Source organism: Papio anubis, chromosome 2 (genome assembly GCF_008728515.1).
Source record: "Papio anubis isolate 15944 chromosome 2, Panubis1.0, whole genome shotgun sequence".
Classification (NCBI taxonomy): domain Eukaryota; kingdom Metazoa; phylum Chordata; class Mammalia; order Primates; family Cercopithecidae; genus Papio; species Papio anubis.
The window spans coordinates 100,255,660-100,266,754 of record NC_044977.1 but is presented as its reverse complement, the minus strand read 5'-3'; the positions used below and the strand labels follow the sequence as shown (position 1 = coordinate 100,266,754).

The 11,095-nt window shown below is 43.8% G+C and overlaps 1 protein-coding gene across 2 annotated transcripts; it reads left to right on the top strand.

The window, feature by feature from the left end:
* Positions 1-216: 216 nt before the first annotated feature.
* Positions 217-5,050, top strand: RPL14 (ribosomal protein L14). Of its 2 annotated transcripts, none has more exons than XM_009201133.4 (6): positions 217-327; positions 848-949; positions 1,599-1,693; positions 4,102-4,201; positions 4,294-4,347; positions 4,618-5,050. In XM_009201133.4, exons 1-6 carry the CDS (start codon positions 325-327, stop codon positions 4,903-4,905), a joined length of 642 nt encoding a protein of 213 aa, XP_009199397.1. In that variant the 5' UTR covers positions 217-324; the 3' UTR covers positions 4,906-5,050. The 2 variants fall into 2 exon arrangements, with proteins under 2 accessions (XP_009199397.1, XP_003894682.1); XM_003894633.2 differs by having other exon boundaries at positions 308-438.
* Positions 5,051-11,095: the final 6,045 nt, after the last annotated feature.

The window sequence follows — 11,095 nt, the reverse complement described above, 5'->3', positions numbered from 1 at the left end:
AATAAAAAGGAAGTCAAATGGCATGCGATCAACGGAAGACATAGCTTCCGTACTCTTAACCCTAAATTACTAAGCGATGATCTTCCTGCAGCTCTCCAATCCAAATCATCAAAGACAATCTCGCCGCCCAACTTTGCCAAAAAGCAATTCGGCTACAGCCAGCTCCGCCATGTTTTTCCAGCGAGCTGCGCGTACGCACGCACGGGTTCACGCACCAACCAATCGGTGCCCACGTCGGCGTCTCGTTACCGAAGGGGCGGTGCGTTCTTCTACACATGCGCACGGTTGGGCGGGCCTCCTTCCTTCTCGCCTAACGCCGCCAACATGGTGAGTCTTACTGATGCGGGCTCAGGGGCTGGCGACCATGCAGCTCGACCTCCACCTCTGCTGGGAAGCTGAGGCGCCGAACGGCTCCCAAAGGGTCCCGGGAAGCGCATGGTGAGGGTCCCCGGGCCGGCTGTGCACCGGAAACTGACCCTTCCCGGACTCGCGGCTGCCGAGCGCGTGGAGGGCCCGGCAAGGCCTGGCGCGCCTTGGGCCACGCTTGCGCGCCTCCGCCGCTGGAGCTGGACGGCCGAGGCGGCTCGTGGTCCGAGAGCGTTGTCCCGCCCGCCGCCTGGGCCTTGCGGAGCTGAGAGCTGGCAGGCGGTGGCGGTGGGAGCGGGCTTTAGTTACTGAGGCGTCTGCCGATTTCGTCCATCCAGGTTGGCGCCTGGCGCTCGGGCGGGTGTTCCCCTGCAGCATTCCTTTTCGCTGAATTCTACCATGTCGTCTTTAGCTGTAGAAGGTAACATACCTAGTAAGTATTTATAAGTAAGTTTCACTGTCCTTTCTCCCTCACTTTTAGGTGTTCAGGCGCTTCGTGGAGGTTGGCCGGGTGGCCTACGTCTCCTTTGGACCTCATGCCGGAAAATTGGTCGCGATTGTAGATGTTATTGATCAGAACAGGGTAAGTGTCACAACTTCTTACTAAACATGACAGTGGACATGTGCTCTGCAGTTGACAATAATGAATTGTCTCGATGGCTGTGTAAGATGAGGTTGCTGTGGGTAGTAGCTTTATTTTACCATTGAGGAAACAGGTAATGGTAAGGGTTGTAAGCACAGTCTTAAATTAGCTCTTAGTATTGAATTTTAGTGTTAGCCACTTAAGGTAGAGCCAGTTATGGACTGAAAAGTTGGTTAGTTTTAAATGAGTTACTATACATAAAGTGAGTTTAGAACAGATCCAACACATAGAAAGCACTTTTGTATTTACTGCTGTGTATTTGAGACAGGCAAACTAAGGAGTTGACTACTGGCTATAAATGAAAAGGGATCACAGTCCTAAAGTTGCCTGTAAATTACATGTGGTTGGTTTCTATTGGGTACTAATAGTTTAAAAAGGAGCATTTAATGGTGTGGAGAAATGTTTGTGTTGAGCAAAAGAAGTAAACATACGTGACCCAGATAGGACAATCCTTGTCTTTTCTGAGCACTTTATTTAAATAGTAGTGTGGGTTTGATGGCCCTGAACGGATAAGTAATTTTACAGAACCATCTGACCATTTTAATTGCTGTTACATTTTGCACTGAAGTTCTTGATGTTTGTGTTCTAGGCTTTGGTCGATGGACCTTGCACTCAAGTGAGGAGACAGGCCATGCCTTTCAAGTGCATGCAGCTCACTGATTTCATCCTCAAGTTTCCACACAGGTAACTTTCCACTAATCATCACTCCTCCCTCCCATCCCCAGATTTGTTTATGCTAGTAAAAGTTTGTTTTAGAGTAAACAGTATGGAAGATTCCGAGCCATCCTGAAGAGGGATTTACATTATAGAAGTAGACAGAGATTATTTACTTTTAAAATGTCCTGGGGGTGATAGCTCACGCCTGTTATCCCAATACTTTGGGAGGCCACGATGGGAGGGTCTCTTGAGCCCAAGAGTTTTGAGACCAGCATGGGCAACATGGCGGAAACCCCTGTCTACAAAAAATACAAAAAAATTTGTTGGGCATAGTGGCACGTGCCTGTAATCCCAGGTAGGGGGGCCGCGGGGGCGCTGAGTTGGCACGATCACTTTAGTGAGGTCGAGGCTGCAGAGAGCCATGATCATGCTACTGCACTCCATCCTGGTTGACAGAGTGAGACCCTGTCTCGAAAATAAATAAAATAAATGCCTTAAAGTCACTTTTCTACCCTGGTAGTTTAGGGCTTTGCCTTTGTTTAGACTTGCCATCCTCTTTTCTTCTGGTCTCTGCCAAACTTTTAGCTTAAAGTAACAAAAATACTAAGTCTTACGTTTTTTGATACTAGCTATCATTAGGCGAGCTCTTAGTGTGTGTCAGTTACACAGTATTTAACATGAAAGGTTTTATCGCTAGCTTACATTTAAATGAGACGGTGAATAGCGGTTCTTTTTTGACATGAAAATTAAAACACTTTAGTGTGTTGCTATACAGTTAATTCAACACACAGTGATGGTTGCAGTGGAACATGTACTATCACGTGGCCACTACAGATAAAGTAGATCTAAGTAATGTAATTTTGCATACTTTAAAAAATAGTCAAAAACTTGCTGTATGCTGAGCGCTACAGACACTGCAGTACGTGTATTAACACATAATGGAAGTACTGGTGGTTGAAAACATGCCACTTGAATAGCCTCGAGTGAACATAGCCGTGCTGCTGCTACTGTGACATACCGCATTGTTTGCAGCACAATTAGGAGTGAAGCTTGAGGATACTTGTCAAAGTTCAAAGCAGTAGAAAATACTTGGTAACTTGGATTTTTCACTAGGTACTCTTGTAATTCTGCCTTGGATTCCGGAGCACCCTGGATTTTATTTTTAGGATGTTTGGCCACAAATTTTTACCGTAAAATTTTTTTTTAAAGAGCCTAAGAGTTAACATTAATTACTTTGTTTGTTATGAGAATGAATGGCTTGGATGGGTGCAGTGGCTCCTTCCTGTAATCTCAGCACTCTGGGAGGCCAAGGCGGGAAGATAACTTGAGACCAGGACTTTGAGACCAGCCTAGCCAACCCCGTCTCCACTAAAAGTCCAAAAATTAGTCGGGTGTGGTGGTGTACTCCTGTAGTCTCAGCTATTTGAGTGAATGAAACAGTAGAATTGCTAGAACCTAGGAAGTGGAAGTCGCAGTGAGCCAACATTGCGCCAGTGCATTCTCCAGTCTGGGTTACAGAGCAAGACCCTGTCTCAAAAGAAGAAAAAAAAAAAGGTTTTCAACACGTCCAGTGCCCGAATGGAATTATATATAGTCAGAGGTGGGGTTTTTGTATTGTTTGTTTTCGGGTGGCTTTTTCTTTCTCTTTTTTTTTGACACGGAGTCTCTGTCACCCAGGCTAGAGTGCAGTGATGCAATCTCGGCTCACTGCAACCTCAGCCTCCCAAGTAGCTGGGATTATAGGCACCTGCAACCACGCTCGGCTAATGTTTGTGTTTTTAGTAGAGACGGGGTTTCACTATGTTGGCCAGGCTGGTCTTGAACTCCTGACCTCAGGTGATCCACCCACCTCGACCTCCCAAAGTGCTGGGATTACAGATGTGAGCCACTGCGCCTGGCCGAGAGGTAGTTTTTAAATTCGTAAAATGAACTTGGCTGGGTACAGTGGCTCACACCTGTAATCCCAGCACTTTGGGAGGCCAAGGTGGAGGATTGCTTGAGCCCAGGAGTTGGAGAGCAGCCTGGGCAACATAGCAAGACCCTGTCTCTACAAAAAGTACAAAAATTAACTGGGTGTGCTAGTATGCACCTGTAGTCCCAGCTACTTGGGAGGCTGAGGCAGGAGAATGGCATGAGCCAAGAAGATCGAGGCTGCAGTGAGCTGTGATCGTACCACTGCATTCCAGCCTGGGTGGCAAGCAAGATCCTCTCTAAAAAAACATGGAACTGGATTACAGTTTTGATTAAAATATGCTTGAAGTTACAACCTTTTCTGGCTTACTGAACACAAAAATGAGTAAAATACATAGTGTGCCAGCTGTTGTGTCTTATGTAGAGAAAAAAGTGTAACAGGAAGAGTGCTTTTCAAGGAACAAAGAAAGTGTCCATGATAATGAATGACTTCAAAGCTGATCTGTGGTCTTGGCTCATTCTAGTGCCCGCCAGAAGTATGTCCGACAAGCGTGGCAGAAGGCAGACATCAATACAAAATGGGCAGCCACACGATGGGCCAAGAAGATTGAAGCCAGAGAAAGGGTAATAACGTGGGGTCATTTGAATTCTGGTCCTTTTGTTGGAGAGTTCAAGGTAGTGTGAGAGGGATAATTTTTATTTATTTTTTTTAACAGAAAGCCAAGATGACAGATTTTGATCGTTTTAAAGTTATGAAGGCAAAGAAAATGGTAAGATTTAAGATCTGTGTTTTTGTGTAACAGCTTTAGAATAATGAGGGAACAGTAGCCAAACCCCATTTCAAGCTGCCAGCTTCTTGGGAGTTTTCTGTAAAAAGGGAGAATTTATCCTTATTTGTATTTCATGATGTCCTTATGGAATTGTTACTTTTCTTCAGATGCAGGGGAACAGATCACTTAATACCCTTTCTGAAACCAGCATAAATTGGAGTTTATTGTATGTATACACAATAAATGCTTTCTTACATTGATAATTTTCAGAGGAACAGAATAATCAAGAATGAAGTTAAGAAGCTTCAAAAGGCAGCTCTCCTGAAAGCTTCTCCCAAAAAAGCACCTGGTACTAAGGGTACTGCTGCTGCTGCTGCTGCTGCTGCTAAAGTTCCAGCAAAAAAGATGACCACCGCGAGTAAAAAGGCTCCAGCCCAGAAGGTTCCTGCCCAGAAAGCCACAGGCCAGAAGGCTGCACCTGCTCCAAAAGCTCAGAAGGGTCAAAAAGCTCCAGCCCAGAAAGCACCTGCTCCAAAGGCATCTGGCAAGAAAGCATAAGTGGCAATCAAAAAAAGTAATAAAGGTTCTTTTTGACATGTTGGCAAATGTATTTAAGCCTTTGGATTTAAAGCCTGTTGAGACTGGAGTTAGGAGGCAGATTGATAGTAGGATTACAATAAACATTAAATAATCAGTTCCTTAATCTCACTCTCTGCCCATACTTGGATAGATAGTGCAAAATCATTGCAAAGTCATAACTGATCATATCATGAGAAATCATGATAACTTAGAACAACAAGTGACACAAGTGACATTTTTTCTTATGGTCACCTTGGCTTCAGATCATTTTTTTTTTCCTTGTACAAATATGTTTGCCATAAATAGGTAAAGTGACAGCTTCTTGATGCTCAAGAGTCTAGCAGTTTTTTTGTTTTTGAGACAGTCTTGCTGTGTCACCCAGGCTGGAATGCAGTGGCGTGATCTCAGCTCTCTGCCACCTCCACCTTCTGGGTTCAAGTGAGTCTCCTGCCTTGGCTTCCCAGGTAGCTGGGCCTACAGGCGCCTGCCACCACGCCCAGCTAAATTTTTTAGTATTTCTTGTAGAGATGGGGATTCACTATGTTGGCCAGGCTGGTTTTGAACTCCTGACCTTGTGATCCGCCTGTCTCAGCCTCCCAAAGTGCTGGGATTACAGGCACGAGCCACTGCATTTGGCCTTTGTTGTTGAGACGGTCTTGCTCTTGTCACCCAGGCAGGAGTGCAGTGGAACGATCTTGGCTCAGAGCGACCTCTGCCTCCTGGGCTCAAGCGATTCTCCTGCATCAGCCTGAGTAGTTGGGACTACAGGCATGTGCCATCATGCCTGGCTAGTTTTTGTGTTTTTAGTAGAGATGGGGTTTGACTGTTGGCCATGCTGGACTCGAACTCCTGACCTCAGGTGGTACACCCGCCTTGGCCTCCCAAAGTGCTGGGATTACAGGTGTGAGCCGCTGTACCCGGCCTGCAAATTTTCTTACAAAAAGTAGGAAAATGTGGCAAGTATAAAAATTACAGGTTGAGCATATTTCTAATCCAAGAAGCTCCAGCCTCTGAAATTGAGCTGTGACACAACAACTATAAAATCCCTAGCCTACCCTCATGGTGGTTTATAGTCAAAATGCAGGTACACAACACTATTCACTGTCCCTGAGGAAGAAGTAGTTAACCTTCAGGGTCAAAATGCAGGTACACAACACTTCATTGTCCCTGAGGAACAAGTAGTTAACCTTCAGGGTATGTGGATATGAAGCATAAATGAATTTCCTGTACAGTCCTAGGTCCCAAGTGTTTCAGATAAGATACTTACCTTGTATATAGTAGGTTGGACTTCTGGTTCTCTCTACCACAAAATTTAGGTAATTTGGGGCAATCCTGACCTCAGGTGGTCTGTCCACCTTGGTCTTCCAAAGTGCTGGGATTATAGGTGTGAGCCACTGCTTCTGGCCAGGAATACATTTTAAATGAAGCTCATATTTTAACCAAAAGCTAGCTTTTGGTAAAGGAAAAAGCACATTGATTTGGTTGATAATAGGTAAGTGGTATGGTGTGATGAGGAAAATAGGGACAATTTGGGATTAGCTGTTCTACTCTGGGAGGTAGAGAATTGTTTAGAGAAAGTGGAATCTACAGCTAAAATGAGAAGGTGGCATAAGGGGAAGAATGACATCAGATAGGAAATAAATGAATTGATAATGTAGACTGGCTTGGGACAACAACAAGGAAGTAGGTTAGTGGTTAGATCCTGTAGGGGAACACAGGAAGCTACTGAGGGTTTTTTTAAATGGAGTGATATCTCAGATTTAGATCATTGAACTGGTAAGACTGAAACTTACGGGATCAAGACTGGGAATGCCGGGGTTGGCAGTATAATCCAAGGAAGTAGCAGTGGTAATGACATTTACGTGGTCTTGATCATGCATTGGACTGTAGAAATAAGTGAGAAAACAATGTCGGGGTTTCTGGTTTGTACCTCTGGCTCATTGGTTGTGAGGGAACATGAGGCAGGGTAAAGTTTATCCAGGTAAAATGAGTTAGATATGTAGACTATCTGGGTGTATATGCAAAGACTGCAGACAATCATACTAAAATCCTGGCTCTGCCTCTTGAAAGCTATGTGGTTTAGGCACATAGCCAAAACCCAGTTTCCCCATCTATGTGGTAAGCTTCAGAGCAGTTAATAAATCGTGATATGTAGTCCAGTGACTGGCTACCCTGGTAAGAGCTGTGATAATGACACAAGGAGGAGAGGTTTCAGGACAAACTTGGGATTCATGAATATATAAGTAGTCACTGACTGCCCAGGAGTAGAATGACAACAATCAAGAGATGAGTAGAGAGGTTGGAAAGGAGTCATGAGGGGTGGGAAACTAGCAGGGCACATGGAAGCCAGGGAAAGAATTTTGCTTGAGATTGTCAAAGTGAGGGGAAAAGGGCAGTAAGTGAAGGAGAAATGTATGGGGTTCGGAGGTTTTGTTTTTGTAAATCTGGAGTGATGGGCATGTTCAAATACTTCTGGGAAAGGAGCTAATAGTAGAGAAGCTTGGCCCTTTGAAAAACAGAAAGGGAGGGATCCTAGGGGAGAGGAGGATTAGCTTTAGAAGAAAGATGCCCTTTACATGAGGAAAAGGAAGAAAAGGTGGGTTTAGATGGTAAATCTGTAGGTTTGCTGTTCGGAAATTGAAGACTTTTCACCTTGATCTCTGAAGTTTTTCTGGAGTTAGCAAGGCAAGGTCATATACTGAGAAGGAGGGATGAGGGAATGTAGATTTGCAGACATACAGGTTGTAATTGCTTATGGAGGAAAGGGGAGAGCACCTCTGTCAGACTGCCAGCGGCCTTGAGGGCCCTTTGGCTACAGTCCATGAGGTGCTCAGAGGATAAAGCTTCAGGGTAGAAGCAGTATTAAAGCTGCACCTAGAAAATAGTGCAATATAAAACAGTGGAAATTGGAAATTCCAATCTTGGAATCTCTAGGAAAGTAACTGAGGCATATGATGCCTGAAAAGGAGTAGAAAATAAAATTAATAAGGTGGGGCCATATGATAAAAGATTTGAGGCCTGGCACTGTGGCTCACACCTGTAATCCCAGCACTTTGGGAGGCTGAGGCAGGCAGATCACCTGAGGTCAGGAGTCCAAGACCAGCTTGGTCAACATGGTGAAACCCCGTCTCTACTGAAAATACAAAAATTAGACAGGCATGGAGCATGCCTGTAATCCCAGCTACCTGGGAGACAGGCAGGAGTATCACTTGAACCCAGGAGGTGGAGGTTGCAGTGAGCTGACATCACGCCATTGCACTCCAGCTTGTGCGACAGAGGGAAACTGTCTCAAAAAAAAAAAAAGACTTGAGCAAGGGAGTACTCTTCAGGAAGTTAAGTAGTATAGTATGGATTGGATTGGGGGATGGGGAAGGAGAGCAGAAAATTGTTGAAATATCCAGGTACATAAAAGTCTACTTTGATTATGGAGAACTACACACTTGTTCAGTCACCCTCATTGGAGATAGGGGATGGCATACGAAAAGAATGCTGATTTGGGGCTGGGCACGGTGGCTCACGCCTTTAATCCCAGCACTTTGGGAGGCCGAGGGAGGTGGATCACGGGTTCGAGACCAGCCTGGCCAATGAAACCCAGTCTGTATTAAAAATCCAAAAAAAATTAAAATGCTGATTTGAGTCATATTCAGGTTTAAATTCTGTCATTCAGGCCAAACCCATTACGTTACTTATGTGAGTCTCATCTAAAAAGCAAAGATCCTGATATCTGCTTCATATTATGGCAAGGATCAAATGAGTCAAATAAGATGCTTGTGAAAGTGAGGACAGGATCTATCCTCAACACCTGGCGCAATTCTTTTTACACATTAGGTACTTATTAATTTGGGTTGAATTGTGTTGAACTAACCTGGCGGTATAGGCAAAATTTGGAAGTTTGTTTTTCAGAAAGTCTTGACTTCCTCTAATCTCTAAGTAATTGGCATGTCCTCTAATTCATATTTTTCCCCTCTCATCTGTTGGGTGAAATACTGTTTATCCCTTAGTACTAAAATTAAAGGCTACCTCATTCTTCTAGTTAGCTGATTTTTTAAAATCTAGACTAAACCGTAAGTCATTTACATTTAAATAAAATATTACAGTTGAAAGTAAACGGTCCTTTCATTATCTCCACTTCCAATTCCAGTACCCTGTATAAAGGAAAATAAACACATCCTGCAGACATTTTTTAATGTATTTGTAGTATAGGACATAAAAATATATGTGCTTGTTTTAAGCAAATTTCATACTCTGCAACTTGGTTTTTTTTCTTAATATGTTCTGGAGATCTTATCTAGTCAGCCTCTAAATTAGAGTTCTTCAGAAAAACAACCAGTGGGATGGATGAATGGGCTCAAGAGATTATGGAGAACCATCTGCAAGCTGGAGAACCAGGAAAGCTGATTGGGATAATTCAAGCTGGATCCAGAGGCCTGAGAACTGGAAGTGCCAGTGGTGTAAGTCCTGGTCTGAGACCAAAGGCTTGATCAAGATTCAAGAGCATCAACAACTGAGGGCAGGAGAGGATGGGTTTCCCAGATTAAAAAAGCAAATTCGGCTGGGCTCGGTGGCTCTTGCCTGTAATCCCAGCACTTTGGGAGGCCGAGGCAGGCAGATCACCTGAGGTCAGGAGTTCAAGACCAGCCTGACCAACATGGAGAAACCCCGTCTCTACTAAAAATACAACATTAGCCGGGTGTGGTGGTACATGCCTGTAATCCCAGCTACTCAGGAGGCTGAGACAGGAGAATTGCTTGAACTCGGGAAGCAGAGGTTGCAGTGAGCCGAGATTGCACAGTTGCACTCCAGCCTGGGCAACAAGGGTGAAATTCCATCTCAAAAAAAAAAAAAAGCAAATTCACACTTCCTCCCCCATTTTGTTCTATTTGAACCTTCCGTGGATAGGATGATGCCCACCTGCATTGGTGAAGGTCGTCTTTACTCAGTCTACCCATTCAAATGCCAATCTCCTTTCCAGAAGTAATCTCACAGATCCAGAAATGTTTTGCTTATTAATCTATCTCATTCTTTTTTATCTTCTGCATAATAATCCACAACATGAATGTTCACGTTTGACTCTATTGATAGACATCTAGGATGATGCCAATTTCTTTTTCTGGTTTTTTGTTTTTTATTTTTTTATTTTTATTTTTTTTGAGACGAGGTCTTGCTCTGTTGCCCAGGCTGGAGTGCAGTGGTGCGATCTCGGCTCACTGCAACCTCTGCCTCCCTGGTTCAAGCTATTCTCCTGCCTCAACCTCCTGAGTAGCTGGGATTACAGGAGCACGTCACCACACCTGGCTAATGTTTGTATTTTTAGTAGAGACGGGTTTTCACCATGTTAGCCAGGATGGTCTCCATCTCCTGACCTCATGATCCATCCCTCTCTGTCTCCCAAAGTGCTGGGATTACAGGCATGAGCCACCCCAACAGGCCCTCTTTTTCTATTTAAACAGTGCTTCCATGAATGTCCTTGTATGTACCTCCTTCTGTACTCAATGGTGTTTATCTGGCGCACGTCGCCAATCAGTGCACTTGCTGGATTGAAGAATATGAGTGTTTTTACCACTCTTTCAGTAGGCTGTACCAATTTAGACTTGCTCTACCAATTTAGATTTCCATCAGCAGTAAACAAAGACATTCCTGCCTGGCAGTCTTGAACTCCTACTGTTATCTCTTAAATTTTTGCCAATGTGTGAAAAGTAGTATCTTTCTTTAACTTGCATTTTCCTGGTCCAATAGTGCACTAAATGCCTGAGTTCTGTATTTATTCTATTTGGATAGCCATTAGATAGCCATTAAGTCCACTCATAGAGTTACTTTAAATGTTTTCCTTTAGTTTTCTCCCACATTTTCACATAAAATTTAGAATTAGCTTGTCAAGTAAGTTAAATCATATTGTGATTTTTGAGATTGCATTGAATTTATAGATGTGTTAGATAGAACAAACTCACCATCTTCATACCAACTTTTCCATTCAGGAGCATGGTATATTTCCAGTTACTTGGGCCGTCATTCTTTTCAAAATAAATAAATAAATAAACAAACAAACAAACTATATATTGGCTTATTCCTGGCGATTGTTCGTTTGAGATGGAATCTCGTTTAGTTGCCCAGGCTGGAGTGCAGTGGCATGATCTCGGCTCACTGTAGGCTCCGCCTCCTGGGTTCACAC